At 43.8% G+C, this 24,502-nt stretch overlaps 1 protein-coding gene across 1 annotated transcript in view; it reads right to left on the bottom strand.

Moving 5' to 3' along the window:
• Positions 1–23,804, bottom strand: part of LOC122672601 (U5 small nuclear ribonucleoprotein 40 kDa protein-like) — a 43,051-nt gene extending 19,247 nt beyond the window's left edge. The window contains exon 1 of the mRNA XM_043870061.1: positions 23,582–23,804. Within this exon, the coding sequence (XP_043725996.1) occupies positions 23,582–23,758 (177 nt within the window). The 5' untranslated portion in view covers positions 23,759–23,804. The remainder of the gene's footprint in view (positions 1–23,581) is intronic.
• Between the last annotated feature and the right edge of the window lie 698 nt (positions 23,805–24,502).

Genomic DNA, 24,502 nt, shown 5'->3' with positions numbered 1-24,502 from the left:
CTCAAACAATAGTACATTCCAAAGGCAAGCCCATAGGCTCCCAAATACATGATCAAAATTTAAGAAAGAGAAACAACTACAAAATCCTTTAAGGAGTTCCTCACAAAGTATATAAAACCCTGAACACCATTATGTCTCACAAGTCATGGATCAGCAAGGTGTATTTCCAATATCATTTTAGCACCAGCAGGACTCAAGAATCAATAATAAATTGAGGAATACAATTTTCCCCCATAGTATGAACTTCTGTAATTTTTATCATACTGGCTAACATGGCTAGACAAGTTCCAGATTACCCAAACCATATTTACAAATTTACCTACTAAAATAAGGACTTTGATGGATTTTTTTTCCTTTTAGTAAGTTTCATGAACGCCTTTGTTAATTGAATATGTAATCTGGAGTCTTAAAGTTAAGCAACGCAACTTCAAGCAGTTGTTTCGCCCTTCTATTAGTACTCCATCAGATCCTTTACTTGATGACCTCCTCAACAAATTCATCCCTGCCACTCTCCTCGGTTCTCTTCAGAGAATCCCATCTGAATAAGATATCATGGATGCTGTTCTCTCCCATAAGGCTAACAAAGCCCCTGGTCCCAATGGGTTTAGTATGGGTTTCTTCTCCGCTTGTTGGGATATTATTAAACCGGACCTCATTAAGGCCCTCCAAAGCTTCTTCTACAACCCCTGCAAGATCAAAGGTATCAACCAAACTTTCCTATGCCTATCCATGTCAGACTTCAGACCCATCTCCTTATGCAACATTCTTCACAAGTACATTGATAAAGTGCTTGCCAATTAAGCTGGTTGTGGACTCCCTTGTTAGTGATAACCAATCGGCCTTCATTGCTGGTAGAAGTATTTCTGACAACATCCTCCCATGTAATGAGCTGGTTTGTGGTTTTGAGAGAAAAGGTCACTACCATGTTGCCCTCATGAAGCTGACATCCACAAAGCCTTAGATTCCTTGAGATGGGATTACACAACCAATGTTATGAACAAGATGGGATTCCCTCCATTATTTATTAATTGGGTTTACAACTGCATCTCCACTCCTCAGTTCTCAGTGCTTGTCAATGGTATTCCAACAGGATTTTTCTCCTCCATGGCTGGCATTAGGCAAAGCTGCCCCTTGTCTCCCCTTATTTTCACCGTTGCCCTGGAAGTGCTCTCCAGAGAGGTTCAATGCAAAACGGACCAGCTGTTCATCTCTCCCATGCCCAAGTGCAACAATCTCAAGATCTCTAACTTGGCCTTTGCTGATGATCTACTGATTTTCTCCAAGGCTAATCTTATCTCGATTGAGACTATTATGGACTGTTTGAATTTCTTTGATAGAGTTTCTGGCCTTCGGATCAATTCCCAGAAATCCCTCTTGTTTTTTACCAAGCTCTCGGATGTAGACATGGTTATCTTGCAAGAAAAGACAGCCTTCCCTCTTGGTCGCCTTCCTGTCAAATACTTGAGGCTGCCTCTTATCCCTGCTAGGCTCACTAATCACTATTGCTCTCCTATTTTGGATCTTTTACACAAGAGGCTCCAGCTCTGGAAGGGAAAGCTTCTCTCTTATACAGGACGTTTGGAATTGATTCGATCTATTCTTCAGTAGTCTTACATTTATTGGTCAGGTATCTTTGCCCTTCCTCAGTCTACTATCAAGGATCTGGAAGCTCTTATGTGTTCCTTCCTCTGGAAAGGCTCAAAAGCTACTAGATTTCTCCACCCTATTAGTTGGGCCTCGATGTGTCTTCCTAGAGATGAAGGAGGTCTTGGGTTGAGACCATAGTTCAAAAACTTGAATTTCGAAGATTTCAATAAAATTTCAAACCCCCTGAGACGAAACAGCATATGAAACATTGAAACCCAAAACAGACAATGTTTCAACTGAAATTTTGAAAATTTTGGAAATTTCAGTCATTTCGTTTCGGAATCTTGTTCATTTCGTGTAACATACCAAACCAAGATAGGATCATAGGCACCACTCTCATGAACACCGACCCAGAAGGTTACAATCTTACAATAATAGCAATAACTAAATCCCAGTCTCACTTACAACACAGCGGAAGCATTAGATATTGGATAATAGTTCAAGTCAAATACACTGGTGGCAGTTATCTACAAAGGTGTACAACAAAAATCCTGTTCATGCCGCGCATCCAATTATATACATCTCATAAACATTGTTCATTCATTCATCAACATTATAAATTATGAAATAACATTGTTCTTAAAATATCTCTCAAACTATGAACTTCTAACACTACTCATAGTTCAAAAACTTCGGAGCTATATAAGACTCCACACCTGACTCTTCATCTGAAAAACATCAACATATATAGGGTGAGATTACGCCAAGTGAGATACACATAGGCATTCAAAAGAACAATAAATGAAACGGAGACATAAATGGCACCTCATAAAACTTCACTCTTATTTAATTAGGTCAGATCATGGCCACTTAGTGAACTACCAAAGTACACAAACAGTTGAAGGTGGTAATCGACTACAAACATTCGCAAGCACTACATCTTCGGAAGAATGATACGGTAAGCATTATAGACTAGCTCTACTCCCATGTATCCAGGCGACCAGAGCCCTAGGGGAGGACAAGCTCTAGGTCACATCTACACCGTGTTCTAAGCAACCGAAGCCTTGGGGCAGACGTGGTCCCACACATTATAAGGCCCTCATCCAATACATAACCCCCTACTGGGAAGGGGCGGTAGCCATAGCGATGGTTTACAAAGTTACCATTAACCATACACACATACATCTCTTTCATTCATTTACTTCATCTCTTCATTACTCTTTTCACTTCATAATCACTCTGTCCTTTCTCTTGTTATAACATGTATAACCATTCCCTTACAATGTTCATTGTATAGCATATCAGTTTGCATTTCATATTCATAGACCATATACATATCATCATTTCATAAAAACATCTCATGTCATACTTCATTCAAAATTCAAGTAATATCACGTAACATAGCCAAGGACCCCTCACCTTTGGCTCAACTTTTCTATTTCTTCTTAGCTTCCTTTCAATTCACCGTATAAAACCCACCTCTAAACCAAGTCTAACTGAACTTGTCTAATTCCAGGTCTAGGTTCAGCATTTGTATATGCCTCAATGTTGTGGACCTTAACTGTATTCGGACCAATCCCCTGGTTCACCAATGGCGGATCCCAAAGAATCGACTGATGTAGTTATCATGGGGTTGGAGAGGCCGGACGGGACCTCACATATAAGCTTCGCATGCGAGGAATGCTGGGTGGAGCATATGCAAACCCTGTTGATCTCGGATGCCGGACAGTAGGTAAGGAACTATATAGTATTATTACATGAAACCACCATCTTGTATGGTCACGGGATGGTCGTATCAGCTGAAATGCGATTTCCTCATGGGACCCGCATATCCTGGCTACATTGAGCTGCCGGTATGCCATACAATCAGGTTCCCGCTCATATTTTGGAAGACCCTTCTCGGGGCTCGACAGTAAGTTCCACTTGGGCAAAAAAGACCTTTAAAGCAAAATAGCACCTTAAGGCCCAAACTGGTTCTATTAAGGCCAACCAAATAGACCTTAGTGGTCTTACGTATAAAAGAAAAACCAGCCTTAGAAAATTCATTCTAACTCCTTTAGAATCCTGATTTTGCTCTAGAGAAAAGGAAGAGAAGCTCTGGAGAAGGAGTTGGAGAGAGGTGGTCTGGAGAAAAGCTGGATGGCTGGGATTGCTGCTACCTCCCTTTATTGAGCACTTCAGTTACGCTGCAAAAACCCTCTGATCTCCCAATTCCTTCCTCTTCCCTAGGATTTCAGCTGAGTATTATAACTCAATTGATTCAAGACTTTGAAATTAGGCAATTTGATGTTTAACCCATCAAACCCAACATGCTAATCAACCCAATTGAGGTCACCCTTAACTCCTTTAAGCCAATTCTGGTTTTGGGGGTTGTACATTATAGAATCCATCAAAGAAAACCCCAATTTCAAGCACTGCAACAACCACCGGATGGTCAAGCTGCCCTCACTGCGGACAACCGGTCTATAGCCTGCTCGACCATTCGGTCCTCCTTGTTGATTCTGTTATGCCCTAAATGGCTTGGGCTCTGTTTCTGGTTTACCTTATAACCTAACTAATAAAGTATGCTATTAAATTAGGGTAGAAACTTCCAGTTGGTAAGGCTTATCAAGAGTTGGACCTACTTCTAGCATTGAACAAAACATCCAACTCAAGATGAGTTGGGACTTGACTTTATTTTTTGGGTGTTTCTTAATTTCTTTTACATGGTACCTGCTACATATCCTTACATTCAACATGACAGAATTATATATATATATAGGGAGAATGTTCACTGTGCCACAACGCAACCTGCGCCCAGGCACATGGGCAGCCTGTACAGGGGGGCAGAATGGTCATTGCGCTACCCCCATATGCCTAGGCGCAGGCTGTGCTGCGTCACAGAGAACAGCGCCTCATATATATATATATATATACACACACACACACACACTTAGGTCTTTGCATTTAGATGTATGCATGATGATAGGTTGCATCCATAAATTATTGCATATATATATTGCTTGTTACATTGAGGTTATGAGTTGAGTTGAATTGCTGAACTTGAAATGTAGAGATGGTTGTGGTATGGATTTGGATAATTTATACTATGGTACTTCCATGACATTCATGGTAGAAGGTGCATATGATTAGGATTTCATAAACCCCGTGCTACAACCCTTGCCAACAAGGGTGAGGTGTTGGATAACCCGAGGTAGGTCCGATGGGAATTCCGGAATGGGAGGGGTTAACTTCGGGGGTTTGTTGGGGACTAATGGACGATTCCGGTACCGGCAGGCTTCCTCCGTAAGAGGGTGGTATGGTTAGGGTTCGATGTACGATTCCGAAACTAGGAATACAATATCTTATATTGTAGCATTGAACCTCATGAGACTTAGAACTGTTGTTAGTCGCATTATTAGAATAGAGACATGCATCATGGACCATTCGTATCTACTTGCATGCATTCTCCCTCATTGGGCTCAGTGGAGCTCATCCTCGTGGAATTCCTCCTTTTCAGATGTTTTTGCCGATTGTGACGACCCAGAGTTGGTGGGTGATGCTGCTTTGGACTTCATCACCGATAGTGACTATGCGGTGCAGGAGCCTGAGGTGCATAATCCGTCATGCGTATGCAACCAGTGCGTATTCCTGTGATCTGGCCTGACGGACTAGGCCTAATCTTCTTTTGTTGTGTATACTTTACTTTTGGTATAGTTAAACTGGTTTTGGGGGGAATGTAAGGTTATAACACAGGTTTATATATGAATATAATATGTTTATCACACAGAAATTCTGTATATAACTGCATATATTCAATCTCTTTTTTTTTCCGCTGCATTGATTACTGTATTGTGATGGATTGTAAATTGGAGTACTGTACTTGCGATCCTGGTGGTTGCTGGGATGTCGGTTGGCATCCGGTCATACCATGCCCGGAACAAGCAGGGTGGGGTGTGACACACTGCTCCAGCACTTCTCCTCTCTCTCTCTTCAAATTATTCTCAATTCCTTGTAATTCAGAACCTTATAACACAATTCCACTCTACAAATCTAGCAGTCCCATATGAAATCCTACTCTTCTTCTTCTTTTTCTCTAAATCCAGAGCTTGCTCAACCGAACTTGTTTGGATCCAGAATTTCATAAATCCTATTGATTTCCCACTTCCTACAGCAGCTCCCATCAATTTCACTCACCCACAGCATAATCCGTCATCTCCTCCTTTTTCTTCTTTCTTTTCTTACTTTTCCTTTTTCTTCTCCTAGGTTCAGAATCAATTCTGTTTTGCTGAGAGTATGTTAAATCCTAAATCTCACTTAGTCCATATATATCATCTTGTTAATTAGTAACTATATAATCAGCCTTATAACTCTAATCAACTTTAATTACATATAAATTACTAAATATTTAAATAACTATAACCTTAACTTAGACCTTATTACCTTAGTCAAAGCTTACTTAAACCCCAATTACCTAACTGTTGAACACCTCAACTCCATAAGCTAGGTGGCTGAACCATATGATGCCACTCCACTTCTCCCTAAGCCATGATGCTGCCACCCATCCTCTTTTCAGCACCATGTGGCAGTCCACCTCATGCTTCAGCCACCACATGCTTTCTCTAAACATCTTGTGGCAGTCCTAGTCATGCCACCACCTCCTTCTCCTTGTGGCTATCACATATCAGCCACCTCCTCCTAGGCATGCACATAGTGTCTCCCAAGGCCACCTCCCCCTCTTAACCATGTGGTCGTAACTCCATTTGCCACCAACACCTTAGCCCATGCACATGGTGGCTACGCCATGTTATAACACATGGTCCAATAGGGTGTTGTCACCTCCATAGTTGTCACGGCGTCACGGCGATCCAAGTCGGTGGAGGGGTGTCACGTCGATATATCGACATGTCGCCCGCCATGGCGAGCATGTCGACCATGTTTTATTTTTTATTTTCTCTATTTTTAATGGTTTAATAGATGTATACTCAAGCCATGTTTTATTTTTTCTCCATTGTTTCTCAAGTTTTAAGGATGGCAATCTTGTAATTAAGCAGAATCTAAGAAAGGGCATAAAAGGGTTTTGATTTAATGACTAAGGGTAAACTTGGAGGGATGTGTAAAGTATGGACAAAGGGGAATAAAAGAAGAGAAGGGTACTTTAGGAAAAAGGAAAAAATAAGGGTTTGTAATAACCCACGATCGGATTTATGGTTATCTTCAACCTGGGACGGAAAAAGGCAAAGTACGAAGGAGATAACTCCTTCAACTCTTCTCGGTCCAGTCTAAACCTTCAAGCAAAGCATCGCCACACCATGTTCTATCAATTCCAGCAAGAACTCATCACAGAAATCAACTAAGCAAGGAGTATTTAATTCCTGGAATCAGATCTGGCGACTTCTTAGTTGCAAAACAGAGACAAAGAGACAGGAAGAAGAAATCGAAGAGGGAAAGAAGAAATAAAGAAGAAATCGAAGAGGGAAGGCAGAAATCGAAGAGGGAAAGAGAGATAGGAAGAAGAAATCAAAGGACGCCATGGCGTAGGTCGCCATGCAGGCTTCTCCAGTGCCAGGACGCCATGGCGACGCCATGACAACTATGGTCACCTCTAAACATCATAAATTCTAATTAATGATCTACTAACTTAATTAATCAGGATTACTTTTAATTAAGCATGATTATCACTAATCATGCCACCTCATGCTTCACTATTCACACCTACTTCCCTATTCACTTAGTATATAATATATTAATATGTAAATTTATATACCATTATACATATAACAATACCTTAGTGTATTAATCTTATCATAGGAATGTCTCATATGAAAATTCATAAAATAATAAGCCCTACATTAATATAATATAAAATAGTATATTACTCAATAAAATAACATAAAATAACAAAAATACTTACCATCTCAATGCAAATATTATTAGAATATTCACAAAAACTTTAAAATATTCAAAGACATCTAAAATAATAATATAATAATTATGACATGCATGTGGGGTTTTACATTTCAGTCTAAAAAAATGCACTTTTTTGTCAAAATTTTGGTTATTTTGGTCATTTTGTTTCGGTATTTTGGCTATTTCGGCCTTTTGCACCCCGAAATGGCCAAGCAAAACTCAGAGAAAAAAATACAATGTTTCGGTGACTTCGAGGTTTCAGTTGTCTCGATTTGGTCGAGACGCCAAAACGAGACAGTTTTCAAACTATGGTTGAGACGAATCAAAGAGGTCAACATGGCTGGCATTCTCAAACTAATCTGGAAGTCGGTTGCTAAACAGAAAAGTTTTTGGGTTGACTAGATTTATGCGATGCTGCTCTGAAATGACTCCATTTGGACTGTTGCTCCTTCACCAAATGCTTCTTGGGAGTGGAGAAAGATTCTGAAGCTCAGGCCTTCAGCTCTAGGGGTTACCACCTTTAAAAGATTGATGATGGTGCCTCTACCAGCCTCTGGTTCAACCATTGGCATCCTAAGGGTATTCTCCTTCCCTGACCCTTAGTTGGCTCCAAAGTTATTTACATTGTAGGAGACCACAGGCATTCCTTAGTTGTGGACATCAGACATTCTAATGGTTGGGCTCCCCTCCCCTTCCCTCAGTTGGCTGTAATCTGGAATGCCCTTCCTTCCATCACTAGAAGGCCTCCAGGTTCGGGAGACATTGTTACTTGGGCGCCCTCCTCTTCGGGTCTATTCAGTGTTAAATCGGCTTGGAATCTCATCAGATCTAGGGGCCCTACCTCCCCTCGGTGTAAGATTGTTTGGTTCAAGGGCCATATCCCTCGCCATAGCTTCTGTGCCTGGCATACTCTTTCCAACTGCCTCCCAACGCAATCGTTGCTCATTCACCGTCAGATCCTTATCTCCCCAGCATGCTGTCTTTGTTGGAACGGATCTGAAAGTGTTGATCACCTATTTTTTGAGTGTCCATTCTCTTCCACTATTTGGTTTGGGGTTTTGGATAAATGTTGGCCTAGGCAGAGCAGAATTCTCCCCTTCCAAAGAGAGTGGATTTGGTTTGACATGACCTTTGCCGGGAAGTCTCTTTGTGATAAGATTGGCAAGTTGTCTTTCGGCACGACAACATCACATGTTTGGATGGAGTGCAATTTAAGGAGGTGGACCCCAATTCTAGATCCTTTTGTCAGATTTGGGACTCCATCTCCTTTGAAGTTTCAACCAAAATTTCTGGTTCCTCCGCTTCTTGTGTGTTCTCCCTAAGGAACAGGCATACTGTTGTTTCCTAGGGCCTTCCCTCTTCCTTGCTTTGCCCCCTCCCCCCCCCCCCTCTCTAATGGGATGTGTTAGTTCTATGTATTGTAGTTTGTTTTTTTCTTTCTTCTCTGCCCCCTAATTTGGGGGTTTCCCTGTATTTCTCTTCTTTGGTATTTATATTTATTCACCCAAAAAAAGGTTGGGCGGAAGCGCTTCCTTCTAGAGGCGTGAGACAAGTAACTAGAAGTACCTGCTAGGGTACTAGGAGAAGTTTACAAACAAGGTTGTAATTCCACAAGTGAGGAGGATTGATGGGTTACAAAACTGAGAAGATGGTAAGGAACTTGATCAAACAATTGATAGGCTTATTAAAGATATATATCAGGTCGGTACCAAAGAAGCACAATAGTAGAAAAAAAATATGGAAAATCCCAAAAAAGGTTTAGGTTTTTTTTTATTTTTTTGGTGAATAAAAAATCTATTAACAAAGCCCAAGGGGGGCGAGAGGAAGAGAGGGGGGAAATACAAAGGAAAGAGAGGGTGGGAAAGAAACAAGCCCCGAACCCAACTAAAGGGGGAATGGAACTGTAAAAGAGCACTATCTAAACCCCAGGAATCAACAATATGCCTGTTCCTTGGGGAGTTCAAAAAGGCCTTTTGAGGCAGGAAACTCAGCTTAGAGGAGACATCCGAAGAGATGGCTTTCCAAATCAAGTCGAAAGACCTAGAATTGGAGGTCCATCTCCTAAGGCTCCTCTCCATCCATATGTGATACAGGGCGGCACCAAACACAAGCTTGCCAATAGTGTCGCATAGAGAGCAACCAGAGAAAGTCATGACCAGCCAGAGCCACACTCTAGCAAAGGAGAGGTGTCTCCTGCTACGAGGCCAAATAGATGACGACTTTTTTCCAGATGGTAGAGGTAAAGGAGCAAGCAAAGAATAGGTGGTCAATGTCTTTGGAACCACTCCAACAAAAGATACAAGAAGGGGGGACAGGGATTCTTCAGTGAAGGAGGAAGGCTTGGGTCGGGAGGCAAAGGTTAAGGGCTCTCCAGGCTAAGAAGCTATGCCAAGGGATGTGACCTTTAAACCAGACTAGCTTGTACCAGAGGACAGTAGGGGCATGGGTCCTAACTAAGTTCTAGGCAGATCTAAAGCTAAAAAGGCCATTTGAGGAAGGGAGCCAAATAACCTTGTCCGCATGAGAAGAGGAGGAAGAGGGGGGGGGAGGGAGGGAAGGGAATGCCAGATCTGGGAGAGGATGTAGGAAGGTGGTGGGGAAACCTGATCAAACAATTCATAAGTTTGAATTTCTAGTCATTCATGGTGGGTTTCCCGTGGCCTCCAAGATCTTTTTTTTTTCCTTAACAAAAGATAAAGTTTGGAGGATTACACTTCCTCTTTTCTCTACTTTTCATATTTTTTGCTATATAGTTACTCTATTTTGAACATATTTGACGATTATTCAATATATCAATAGGTTCATATATTGTGAAATAATCCCTGAATCATTTTTAGTTTAATCTGCAACTTCAATTTAGGATTACTCGTGGCCATCCTGCATCACAGCATGGAAACCACCCATCAAGCAATTAAAACCTTCCAATTCATCAAAATGAAGCTCAGAAAACCAGCAAAGCTCAGGGGTGAAGAATTCATCGATTTGAATATTTTAAATCTGATTTTTAATTTTCGATGAGCTCTCTAGCATGAGCTCTCCCCTGCCTCCGACCACCTCCCTCCCCTCCATCGCCTCAGCCACCCCCTCCATTTCAGCCACCACCATATCCACCGCCATCATTAATCCCGATACCTCCATTACCACCAGCCACTCCACCAACACTACCCCCGACTCCACCACCTCCCCCCCCCCTATTGCTCCCGCTAAACCAAAGACATGGTCGTCCCTCTTCTCACGTTAACCCATCTCCTCGACACTTCCCTCCATTATGTTAAGCCCTCCTCCAAAAATGGTTCTCTCTTCGCCCACTGCCCCAACAACCTACTTTCTCCCGAGATCTCCAAATGGCAAGCTTGCCTTGTCGGCCACTTCCTTGGCCCCAGACCTGCATTCAACGTCGTCAAGGCTTCCCTCACCAAGCAATGGAAAGCTGGTGAGGCTCTGGATTTATTCCTTCTTGATAATGGAGTCTTTATTTTCAAGTTCTTCTCCGAAGAAGTCAAAGCTCGTGCCCTTGCTGGTACCCCTTGATGGTTGGTTCCAAACCGATCTTCCTCACCCATTGGACTCCCTTTATTCAACTCCACAAGGTCGACCTCAGCACTATTCCCTTGTGGATCACCCTTCCAGGTCTCCCCCTACACTACTAGAGCCAAGACTGCCTTAGCCGCTTAGACTATGTCATTGGCTTCCCGCTCTACTCAGACGCTCGCACTTTGAAGATGGACAGGCTCTCGTACGCTCATATTTGCATAGACACACTTGTTGATTGCCCTCCTCCTTCCATCTCCATTGTTGAAGACAACGGTTTTAGCTTCGAGCAGCCGGTAAAATACGATTGGTTGCCCCCCCCCCCACTGTATTCATTGCAAAGTCTTCGGTCACAAATCAAAGGCTTGCTCAGGCAAAGCCCCCCTCTGATCCGCCTCCTACGACGACCCTGTTGCCCCTTCAGCAAATCTGACGAACACTGCTGCTACTGGTGTCGACTCTCGTGCCTCTCCTTCTCCACCGGAGCATCACCCTAGGTCCTATGGACTCCTTGCTCCTCCGCAACGATCATGCTTCTCTGGATCTCCTAAAAGAGGAAGATCAGCTTCTCGCCGCTGCCACAGACACCGTTGTCGTGACCCTCCCGCCTCTGGCTCTCGTCCTGGTAGGGAGGCGGCGGCACCTGCTAGTCCGAAGGCCCCTCTGACCTCCGCTGAACCCAACGCTGCAACCCTGCCATCGTTTGCTTCTTTGTTGTCGCAGAAGGCCTGCAATCCCCTTGGTCTGGACGAGGTCCTCTCATCGACCAACGATGCTTCCCCTGATGACTCGATTCCCTTTCTGGAGACTAAAATGGCCCCTGACAAGTCTCTTTTGTTGAGCTGCCTAGCTCGAGGGGATACCTTAGCCGTTTGGGGTACATCTTCTGTATCTGCCGCCTCCACCGAAATGACAATGAACAGAGCCTTGCCTCTACAGGCTTCCCCTGCCACAGATTCCGCTGAAGCTCAGGTCTGTGCCACCTCCAGTTGTTATGCTCATGTTAGGCGATCCTCTTCTGCGTGAAGGTCTGGTAATTTCTCCCCCTCTCCCTAACTCCTTTCTCCCTTTAGCTGTCGTCCACCTTTTCTCTCTTATCCCTACTCCCTTTTAACCCTCCCCCTTCTACCTACTCCCTCTCCCTCCATTTTACCGGACCCCCCCACTAAATTAACGACCACGTGTCCTCTTAACCAGATGTCCAAAAGTTCTCCTGTACCCTCCCATTCTCCTCTTCAGGCCACCTCCCCTTTGGCCCACGACAATCCATCTAAATCCTACTCCCTTAAGCCCATCTCCCCTCAGGCCCACACCCTTTCACCCATCCCTCACTCCCTTAGGCCCATCCACTCCACCCCTTAAGCCTACTCTTTCTCTAACCCGACCCATCTACCCCCCATCCTTATCAAATCCTTCTTCTCTTACAATCTCCCCATCTTCCCCCCCCAGCCCATCTCTACCAAGCCCACTACCCAAACCACCCATCCCGGCCTCCCCTGACCCGTTCCAACTCCGACTCCCTCATTTTCTCCCCTCCAGTGGACCCTTCACCTGTCCCCCCCCCCAACCAACCCGACTCCTCTTCCCCTCTTCCCGACTCCCCTCTCCCCCCCCCCATCATCCTTATCCGATGTGTTGCCTCCTCCCCTAGGTCTTGTTAGGCCTTCCCCACTTGGAGACCCTTTGTTCAAAGCCCGGTTATCACTTATTTTCGCCGGAGGTACAGAAGTGTTCCTTCTGCGCTCTTTTTGAAACCCGTGCTCTCCAGGAGAATGCTACTCGCATTGCCGCCTCCATTGCCCCTTCTTAGTCCTTCCTTTCCAACTACAACCATTCTCCTAATGGCCGTATTTGGATCCTTTGGGACCCCTCTAAACTCCAAATCTCCATATCCCATTCCTCCTCCCAACTCTTTCATCTCCACTTGTCCTTCCCTAACTCCACTCCTTCCTTCTTCCTCTCTATACCTATGCCCACAATCTGGTTGCCGATCGTATAGCACTTTGGACCGACCTCTCTCTTCTTAAATCTGGGATGAATTCCCTCCCTTGGGGACTGGACGGCGACTTCAATGTCGTCCGATTCCAATTTGAAAAAGTTGGAGGGCGCCCCCTCAATCTCCTTTCTGTCAATGCCTTTAATGACTGTATCAAGGACCTCGGCATCGATGACCTTAGATGGACAGGTTCTCCTCTCATTTGGCATAACCGGAGAGTGGGTATCGACCGGATTGCTTGCAAGCTCGATCGTCTCCTTATCAATGAAACCTAGCTCTCCACCTTTCCTCACTCCCATGCCAACTTCCTCCTCCAGGGCTTATCTGATCACTACCCTTGTCACCTTCTTATCCAAACATACTCCTATTTCGGTCCCAAGCCATTCAAATTTTTGATATGTGGACCTCCCATCACCTCTACCTCCCCACCATCCTCCAAGCGTGGTGCCCTCCAGTCTTTTGCCCCTCCCCTCCCCTCCCCTCCCCTCATTGCGTTTGCTAGAAAGCTCTGTCGCACCAAGTCTGCTCTCAAGCGTTGGGACCTTTCCACCTTTGGCAATATTTCCTCTCGTGTCTCCTCTTGCCGGTCAGACCTTGCTCGAGTTCAATCTCGGCTCCAATCGGACCCGCTCCCCCCTGAGCTTGCCTTGGAAGAGAAAAAGCTATCTGAGGAACTCTTCTCCCTTTCTCTCCAAGAAGAAAGCTTTTTGCGCCAAAAATCCCGGATTAAGTGGCTAGAGCTTAGAGACTCCAACATGGCTTATTTCCACCGGTCCTTGCGAGCCAGGCTGAATTCCAACTCCATCACTTCGCTCCTCGCTCAGGATGGGACCACCATCTCCTCCGTCTTTGAGATTAAAGTTGAAGCGGCCTCTTTCTTCTCAACCCTCTACAGTCCCCCCTCCCTCTGATGCAAGTTCATCATAGAAATTGGCTTATTTCTTTAGAAATAGGCCTAGGGTTGGGTTATATACATGTTGGGCTTTGTTCCCAAGGGTTTTCTATGTATTAGGCCACTTTAATGAGCCTAAACTAGGGGTACATAGGTTGCATACGGGATTAGCCCAATACTTAGTTTATTTTTATGTTTTTTTAATTGAACCGGTTCAAATTGGTTGCATCCAATTGGTTCAATTTAAGTGATCATGTGACTTGGTTAAGTAGTCATGTGATGTAAATTGGGCTGGATTAGGACTCTATAAGTCCAGTCATGTTTTGAGTCTATTTCTTTTAGTATTTTAGTTTCCTAGTTAGTTTAAGTTGCCTAGTAGGTTAAGGATTGGTTTAGGCCTTTCCTTTTTAGTGTAGGAGTCTAATTTTGAGTCTTTTATATCAGGTTGTAAGGGGGCCAAGTATGGGATACGAATTTGATTAATTAAAATTAGCTTTATGCTTGCTGCCAATTGCTACTGCTCTTTGTGAGTGTATATCCTTGTGGATCTCAAGGTGGATAGGGTGGGTGGACTCCTGCGACTCCTTGCATCATGAAGATCGGGAGGTTTCTTCAAGTTATCAAGCTGCTGCCATTGTCTCTGCAATCCAGTAAGTTTGAATCTGCAATTTGATTTCAAACCTTCTTCTTCTAATCTGTCCAACCATTCCCCCTTCATTAGACCTAATCCACCCCCCTCCATCCATCAAACCCTAACCTCCATTAAACCTGCAACTCCTACCTTAACTAGGATTCCTCCATAATTTCAAATCTGGCCATCAGTTTCAAACCAAACTTCCAGCATACATTCCCCCACACTTCTCCCTACACTCGATCCAAAACCCAGCTCATAACTCCCACTCTATCCCCTCCATTCCTTCACCACATTAAAACCCAAAGCCTGCAACACAATTCTGTCCAAAATTGCAGAATTTTAAAACCTTCCCAAATTCCTATTATTTATATGCCATAAAAGCACCCTAGACCTGCACATTAAAACCCCATTGCCATTGTCCAACCCTAACCCTAGTTTTGACCTAGATTTCTGAACCCTAACCCAATCAGCCAGCCCTTGTATGTGACCCCATTACCCTGGCTCCTAGTGGGATTACCCCTACCTAGGACTACATTACCCTCCCCCTTCCCCCTTCCCCCGGATCTCATCATTAAGTTTGTCCCCCCCCCCAATGCCAAACTTCCTTGTGCCTCAGCATCAAGTCCGCTGTCAAATCCGACCCAGAGCTTGAACTTGACTTTGTTGGTACTACACCTACACCTGAAGGACAGTTTGAGAGCAAAGCGGACACAACTATTGATTCAAAACCCTTATCCTGACGCGATCGAAAAAGAAGGCATGCAGCAGCACGGCAGCTAACACTAGAACTTCATCAAAGCAAGCGAGAACTTCATCAAAGCAAGCGAAGCTAAGCCCGCACAGGCAAGGTATATCCTTGCGCGAAGGATGTTTTCTTCTCTGCCCTCTCTTCTCCAAAGGCCAAGGGAGAGACTGCATCCCTTTCCTTCGGTAGCTCTTTTGGTTTCCCAAGGATAGCAGTAGCTGGGGCAAAGCCCGCTTTCTTCGCTCCGCGAATGAGAGAGAAAGTAAGAGGAAAAAACATGTTCTCTCTTTGCAAGGTCCGAAATGAGACACCCCCTCCACTACTTCTCTTTCACGTCTTTTTTTTTCCAAGCAGGAAAGCGAGTTAATTCCCATCTTCCTCGGCTTATCATCATACACTTTTAGCCACTCGTTCTGTTTTTCTAACTTCGTTATGGTCTCTGCTACATCTTCTTTTCCTTCTTTTGCTTTTCTGTGTCTTTTCCTATGCTGGCGGCCTTGAAAATATCTTCTCGATCACATTCTCCATAGGCCAAACCGATGCGACCTAGATGTATAATACCAACAAATTTGAATTTCATTCTTTAAGAATAAGAAACCGGATGACAGAAGAAATAAAAGAAAAGAAAAGTGCAGTAATCACCGATGCAGGGGAAATGGCACCGAGTCGAAAAAGAAGCACCTTGCCCATATTGATACCCCGTTTAAGGTATTCCAGTTGCATATCGGTATCTATACGCCTCTACTTCGGTTTGACCAACTATTACTCTAATCTCTAAGGTCGAGTTCCCTTCTTCTATCAATGACTTTCGACCTATCAGTTTATGTAACTTCGCCTATAAAATCATCTCCAGCCTAGATTCTCATCAAACATAAAAGGAATAGATGAGAAAAGAATAATAGCCACCTTATGGGTAAGCGACACCTCTTCGGTCTAGTGGCTAATTTTTTTAATTGGTCAAAGCGCGAAGTTACCCTCTTCAAACTCTACGATCGCTTCCCCCCTTTAATGAAAGACCCTTGCCCCGCTTCCTATTCATTGGTGGGTCGGGACCCTAGGGCTTTTTGTTTCCAGAGCTTCTCCCACTCTCCTATGGAACAAATTGTAAATCTATGTTGAGAGCTCAGCCTCGCTGCGAAAGTCACTTTAATAGTACCAGGGGGCGCCCATTCCCTGCGCCAATGGGCTGTTATCTGTAGATGAATGAGGGGGGGCACACCCACTTCTACGAAATTTGACAAAGTTTTCATCTCCTGCGCCCTGATTTACAATCAGCTAGGGTGCTCATGGAGTTGATTTTTTGTTGGGGCCATTTGCAAAACCCAACCACTGCAGGGGGTTTGGCCCCAGACTCCAACTCGATCTTGTGGTAGACTGCCCTCCTAGGGGGCACTTGGCAGCTAACTCGTGGGGCATGAGATCCACCAATTCCTCAAGTACTTGTTGCACTTCCTGAGAAAGAAGTCGTCTTGGTATTGGATCCGCGGAAGCCAGCCCTTATGTGTGACCCCATTACCCTGGCTCCTAGTGGGATTACCCTTACCTAGGACTACATTACCCTCCCCCTTCCCCCTTCCCCCGGATCTCATCATTAAGTTTGTCCCCCCCCCCCAATGACAAACTTCCTTCTATCCATCCCCTTTAATGATGAAATATCCAAAGCAATCCTCTCCCACAAATCCAACAAAGCTCCCGGTCCAGATGGCTTTAATATGGGATTTTTCCTTAGTTGTTGGGACTCTATTAAAGGAGACCTCTTCAAAGCTATTTGTAGCTTCTTCTTTAAACCCAGCCAGCTCGCCCAGATCAATTAGACCTTCCTTTGTCTCATCCCTAAAAAAGATGGAGCTTCATCCCTGTCTGATTTCAGACCTATCTCCCTTTGCAATCTTCTTTACAAGTTCATTACAAAGATTCTAGCCAATAGGATTCAGCTTGTCACCCCCTCCCTGGTCAGTCCCAATCAATCAGCCTTCATCTCTCGCAAAAGTATTACGAACAATATTATTCTCTGCTCGAAGATTGTGCACGGGTTTGATCGAAAATCTCACTCGCCTGCGGCCCTCATGAAAATCGATCTCCATAAGGCTTTTGACTCCCTCCGTTGGGACTTCATGTGCGATGTTCTCACCCAAATGGGGTTCCCCCCTGCTTTTGTCCGCTGGATTTTCGCCTGCATATCCTCTCCCTCCTACTCTGTTCTGGTTAATGGTTCCCCTGCCGGGTTTTCTCATTCCAAGGTTGGTATCCCCCAAGGTTTCCCACTTTCTCTTCACCCTGGCTTTGGAAGTCCTTTCTAGGAGTCTCCAATCCAAACTGGATCTCCACCTTATCTCCCCTATCCCCAAATGCAAACACCTCAACCTTACCTTTGCTAATGAGCTGATGATCTTCTCAAAAGCTTCCCCCTTCTCTATCTCTGCCATCATGTCCTCCCTCCGCCTCTTCGAGGATCTCTCTGGCCTTCGTATCAACCTCCTCAAATCCAAAATCTTCCTGACCGGTATCTCCGACTCTAACAAAGACACCCTTCTACGTCTAACTGGCTTTTCCATTGGAGCCCTTCCTGTCAAGTATCTGGGCCGTCCCCTCATCCATGCTAGGCTTTCCAGCCACCATTGCACTCCCATGCTTGACAATATCCATAAGCGGCTCCAGCTATAAAAAGGTAAACTTTTCTCCTATGCTGGTAGGCTTGAATGCATTAGATCGGTTCTCCAATCATCTTACATTTACTGGTGTAGCATCTATGGTATCCCCAAAGCCACTATCAAAGCAATGGAAAACCTCTTTTGTGCCTTCCTCTGGAAAGGGAAAGAAGCCTCCAAATTTTTGCGTCCAATCAGTTGGACATGAATCTACCTCCCCAAGGCTGAAGGGGGCCTGAGTATTCGCCGCATCCGTGATTCCAGTACCGCGGGAATTCTCAAGCTCATCTGGAAAATCTCCTCTAGGCATGACTCCATTTGGGTCAACTAGGTCTACTCCCATCTCCTCAAAAATGATTCCATCTAGACTGTTCCCATCCACTCTGACTCCTCTTGGGTCTGGCGTAAGATTCTCCTTCTTCGCCCTCTTGCCCTTAGAGCCACCTCCTCGGCTATTGTTGATGGTTCATCAACCTCTCTTTGGCTCGATCCCTAGCACCCCCTTGGAGTTCTTTACAATGTCATTGGTGCAAGAGCGATTTATTCCTCCGGCATCCCCAAAACTGCCCCCCTCTCCTCCATCATCTCTCTAGGCTCTTGGTCTCCCCCCTCCCCCTTCATCCCCATCCTCTCCCAGATCTGGTCCACCCTCCCCCCTTCTCCCTCCCCCCGGCCCGGCTCTTGCGGATAAGGTTATTTGGCTCCCCTCCCCCAACGGCCGTTTTAGCTTCAGTTCGGCCTGGAATTTTGTTCGTAACCCTAGCCCTCCTGTCCCTTGGCACAAACTGGTCAGGTTCAAAGGCCTCATCCCTTGCCATAGCCTTACAGTCTGGAGATCCCTTAACCTTTGCCTCCAACCCAAGCCTTCCTCCTTCATCGTAATATCCCTATCACCCCCTCTTGCATCTTCTGTTGTAATGGTTTTAAGGACACTGCACACCTCATTTTTGCTTGCCCCTTTACACCCACCATCTAGAAGAAAGCCCTATCGTCCATTTGGCCCCACAGCAGGAGACATTTACCCTTTCATAGAGAATGGCTCTGGCTGGGTATGACCTTCAAAGCCAGCACTCTCTGTGACACTGTTGGAAAGCTTGTTTTTTGCTCCGCCGTTCATCACATTTGGATGGAGAGGAATCTTAGGAGATGGACTTCCAAATCTCGATCCATAGACTTGATTTGGAAAGACATCTCTTTTGATGTATCCTCTAAGCTCCGCTCTATCCCCCATAGATCCATTATTGACACCCCAAGGAACAGGCATATTGTTGTTACCTGGGGTTTAGACAGCTCTCTCTTACAGCCTCCTTCCTCTACAAGGATGGCTTGATTTTGTATCCTCTTCCCCCCCCCCCCCCTTATCCCCCATAGATCCATTATTCACCAAAAAAAAGGGTAATTTACACATACCACCCCTGAGGTATAACAAAAGTATAATAATACCCCCCAATTTTGGATAATTCTGCGTACCCCCCTGAGGTTCACAAACGTTAACACATACACCCATTCCATCAGTTTATGACTAACAACGTTAACAATATGATGTGAACTGACAAAATTGCCCTTGCCAAAAAAAAACTGCAACTCATCTTCCCCAAATCGATTGGGGAAGATGAGTTCTGAAAATCCTTGAACACTTGGAATGTTTTTAATTTGGACAGAGTATAGATTCATGAAGCGGCAAAACTAAACTAAACGCCGAGATCAGAAAAGTTGCATCAGAATTTAAAGAATTAAAAAAAGTAGTTAGAACTAAGAACATTTATCAAAAGGAAGGAGAATCGGTGCAGTGATGTTTACCTGAAACTTTTGAGCCTGTCAACGGATTGAGTAGAAATAAAAGGTACTTCAAAGCATTCAAAGATGGGATCTCTGAGCTCAAGATCAGGTACTAAATACTAACTAGGGTTTCTTCTATGGAGTGGGATTTACTGGAATTACGACTGCTTTTTCACTTTTCAGTTTTGTCTATCGGAACAGCGAACAACCAGTCCTTTTTTCGTAACCCCCATCCATCCACCCCAGCGTTGAATGGTTGGAGAGTCGTAAGGTTCTTTCTAGTCATAAATATGGCATATGGGCGGGAAAAAGATCCCATTCCAAGTTTATGTTTCAATGTGGTATAATTCGATTTCTCTATTGTTCTTAGTTTTCGGTTCGAATTAGTGTTTTTTATTGTAATTCCGGTCTTCTGATTCTTTGTTTTCATTTTTCTTGCCCACCTCCCTTCGTATGTATAGTTGCTTGATAATACATTTGGGGAAAATCATCATTAACAAGCTCTTTTGGGGTTTATCAGATTCATTTCTACCTCATAGAGAAATCTCCAAATTGTATGTTTATAATTTTTCATTCTTATTACCAGTTTTTTTTTGTTCTAATGGATTCTCAACACCATGTAACCTTTAAATTTGTGTTCATTGCGGGCTATGTATATCTGTATTAAGCGTGAGAAGACAACCTATTTTCTGCAACTAATGCAACCAGACAGGTTCTCTAGCAAGTGGATATGTGGGTTGTGCTCCGAAGCTGTGAAGGAGGAGGTGGAGAAGAATGGTGGGAGAGGAGAAGAAGCTTTGAATTCTCACATGCAACTCATCTTCCCCAATTGATTTGGGGAAGACGAATTGCAGGTTTTTTTTTTTTGTTTTGTAAGGGCAATTTTGTCATTTCACATCATATTTTTAACGTTGTTAGTCATAAACTGACGGAATGGGTGTATGTGTTAACATTTGTAAACCTCAGGGGGGTACACAGAATTATCCAAAACTAGGGGGTATTATTATACTTTCGTTAAACCTTAGGGGTGGTATGTGTAAATTACCCACAAAAAAAAAAACTTCCAATTAATCTCATGGGTTGTTGAACAGAATATGAAACCTAGTCAAGTCATACTAAACCAGGCTCAATAGGAGAGGGCAAGGGCAGTCATGCATTATGCACAGCTTGTTGACACCACTTCAATCTGCACAGAAATCTCCAAAGCAGGATGGGACAGTTTAGCATAAACAATTCCCTCACAGACTTGAAAATTTTCCTTCTATATGGTTTTAACCTGGAAACAAATGGAACCATGGTAGAAAATAGATTTCATAGATGAAAGCAAAGCAAAACAGCATGGGTTGAGATATGACCCAAAACATTCTCCCATTCTGAAAAATGATTATGAGTTCACTTTTGCTGAAGGGTATGAAACACCATTTAAGATACTACGGCCACACTCTTTTTGAAGGATCCACCAAATGGCAGATGGAAGGTATTTCCCCACAATACTTCCACATGACCCAACATGAAACAGATGCCAAATAAGGAGGATATCCTTCAACTTTCTTGGAAAGGCGGAACCCAAGAAAATGTAATCAATGTAGGGAATGGTTCAAGAGGCTTTTCACAACTGCGACATTAAAGGATTTGACAGAAAAGTGCTTTATGAGTGATCTAAAGGAAATCACCAGGCCATTTTTATTGAAAGCCAGACAATTTAATGGAATCCTGATTTCGTCCTTGCAACAGAATCAGAATCCCCAATAGACATGATCGTAGGAGGTAAGAACACAACAAGAATTGAGCAATTTTAATAACAAAGGAAGAAGTAAGAAAGAGATAAGAAGGATATGACCAAGGATTCTCACCAAGGCCTAGGTTAGCATCTCACATCTATTGGCATAAACCAGAAATTTTAACTTTTTAACTTGCTTCAAAATGCTTACAGGCAGCCCTTTTTTAGAAAGGCTGGGATAGTTCTAGACTCACATTACGACTTTCTCCTATACTCTTTGACCATTAAATAAATTTCACATTATCAAGGACTTACACAACCATCAATGAACTGACTTTCTGACTGAAATAATATCTTCTATGATTTTAGATTATAGTTGTAAGTAACTAGCTAATGCTTCTCAAATTCTACACAGAAGAATTAATTACTTTTGACCCTACTACTAACTAGATAATGCTTCTCAAATTCTGCACACATGCATTAATTACTTTTGGTCCTTCTTTGACTAAGACTTGGACTGGATTAATCACCATTGGTTTAGGGTGAACCAAAAAAAAACCCAAACCTGGTTGATCTGGCCTGATCCAACTGAATTTGGTTCAGTTGAACCAGAACAGGGTCATTCAAAGAACTGCAGACATGGTTCCTCGCTTCTTCGATGGTGTACTGCTTGGAGTAGAACTTATTTAAATCATACAAACTTGCCACTTCACTAGAAAGAGATTTCTCTTCTTCCTTCTTCGATCTGCATCAGCTCTCCCCGACTTAAAATAACTTGACCTCGAGTTTTAGAAAGTTGAGGGATTACCTTTGTATGATGAATGTCCTGTCTAAACCCATGCAACTCTTGGAAGTTGGGAATGTAGACTTCAAGGCGAGGAGTACTCTCTTCAAAATACTTGGATGGAATGATGAACTCAATTTTCTCAACCTATAGATTAGGCGTACATGTACTAATTATGTTTGGCCCTTCTTTGACTAAGACTTGGAGTCTTGGGTTGGATTAATTAGGACTGGTTTTGGGTGAACCAGAAAACATCAAGACCTGGTTGGTTGGAGTATAACTTATCTAAATCATAAAAACTTGCAACCACCACTAGAAAGAGTTTTCCATTCTTCCTTCTTCGAATTGCATCACAATTCTTCTTCAAGATAAGCACACACCAAGTCAATCTCCAGCTCCAAAATACTCTCTTAGAAAGATGGGGACCACAAAGTTTTCCTCATCTTCTTAAGATGAAATAGAAGAAATGGTTCACTAAGAACTCTTCATTGACGGATTGGGGGGAGAGGGGTACCCTATGAAGGTACATGCAGAAGTCATAGTATTAGGCGCACCAATTGTGCTCCCATAACTTTACCCTCCATTCCCTCTTCGAAATCAAAGTTGACAGGCATCTTCATTATATAACTCAATGTAGCTGTAAATGTCACCAGCGTCTGAATTCCCATCACAAAAATGAATTGTGTTCAATGGATTTGTTCCGAAACATCTTGGGTCCAGAATTTGTGTTCACCACCTCTAATTTTTCTTAAATGCTGTGAATATACTTAGATAGCAAACTCTTATAACTTATAAGCTAAGCCTCCTCTTAGCACCTCTATCCCCCCCCCCTACCCCACCCCACCCCAGAAAAAGAAGAAAACAAATATTAAGAGTTCTAACTACCTATTAACTTGGAAATGCAATTAGCAACCAAATAGCAATATTGAAAAGTTGAAAAGGACCTATGTTAGAATTGAAGGCCAACTAAGCCACGACTCTCCAAGACAGATAACGCTTCTCTCAATCAGTCTTGATTTATAAATTTTTAATGTAAGAAAATATGACACTAAATTGAAGGAAATAAACTTTCCTAAATTAGAGGAAAAATAAGTCAATAACGATGAACGAGAAGAAGCCAATCAGTGCATCAATATTTACATCACGAGAAAAAAATTCCAGTTGGCCGAGACCCAGGCTTCAATCTCAATGGTGTATATGATAGCAACAACCAAAGCAGAATCTAGCAGGCCCAGTATTCAATATCAGTGGCAACTATCGAACTTAGCGATGAAGTTAAGCGAAACATAACATAGGAGGTCGGTCTGTGTGCTCGAAAAGAATTTACATGCCCGAGAACCCACAGTATAAAAGCAAAAAAGGGAATAGGTTTCAACCTGAGACCTGTAATAGGTTATCCTCTGTCGGAGATGCTCAACTTCTTTGGTCCTGTGTTCAATGAGCGCGACCAGCGCTTCCTCCTCGTCTCTGCATCTGTCTTCTCCATTTTCCTCCAGCGTAACCTTCTCTAACGAATCCAGCTCCACCTTGGGCTTCTTCGAAGTGGGGCTCATTTTTCCTTTGTTTTGCCTTTCTGATTACCGAACGAGTTCAGTTAGCCTATAGTTCGCTAGCTCTGTAAAGAACGTAGCGCGTTGAATAGCGATCTATATGTGAATCACCCCGGCTGACGACGGAGGCCTCGCTCCGCCCACGGTGATTCTCTACAGTGCGGTTTCAGGCGTTGTTTTTGCCTTGGTTTAGAATCGCTTATAACTGATCAAATTTTGCCCAAGGGAATAAAGTCTGCCGGCTAGAGACGTATCCTACATCAAGCACGAATTTTTATCACCTGCAGTTCCTCTGCCCGGTACTATTCCCTAGTGCCTCTGAGAAAAGGGGGTGGACCCCACCCGAGCAATGTGTTCGGTCGGGGGTGGAATGATCACTTCAGCCCCCTATGAGAGGAACCGCACAACCGTACCGAGTTTTTATCCTATGCGGTTCCTTGAGCAGTGCGGTTTCCTAGTGCCTCTCACAAGAGGAGGGTGGACCCCACCCAGGCAGAGTGTTTGGTCAAGTGCTCTGGGTGGGTCCCACACCCCTCTTGTGAGAGGCACTAGGGAACCACACCGGTCAGGGAACTGTAGACGATAACGATTCCAGCCATACCGGTCAACGAACGTCAGGGGATAAAGGTCCACATCAGCACTCTCTCTCTCTCTCTCCTCTCTGACCCTTACTGGAAGAGTGTCAAAACCTACCCCAATCGGATTGGCTTTGGACTAGGGTATGACCTTATGAATATCAGACCACAA

Source organism: Telopea speciosissima, chromosome 8 (genome assembly GCF_018873765.1).
Source record: "Telopea speciosissima isolate NSW1024214 ecotype Mountain lineage chromosome 8, Tspe_v1, whole genome shotgun sequence".
In the NCBI taxonomy this organism is placed as follows: Eukaryota; Viridiplantae; Streptophyta; class Magnoliopsida; order Proteales; family Proteaceae; genus Telopea; species Telopea speciosissima.
The sequence above is the reverse complement of the archived record's forward strand: the minus strand, read 5'-3'. Positions and strand labels throughout refer to the sequence as shown.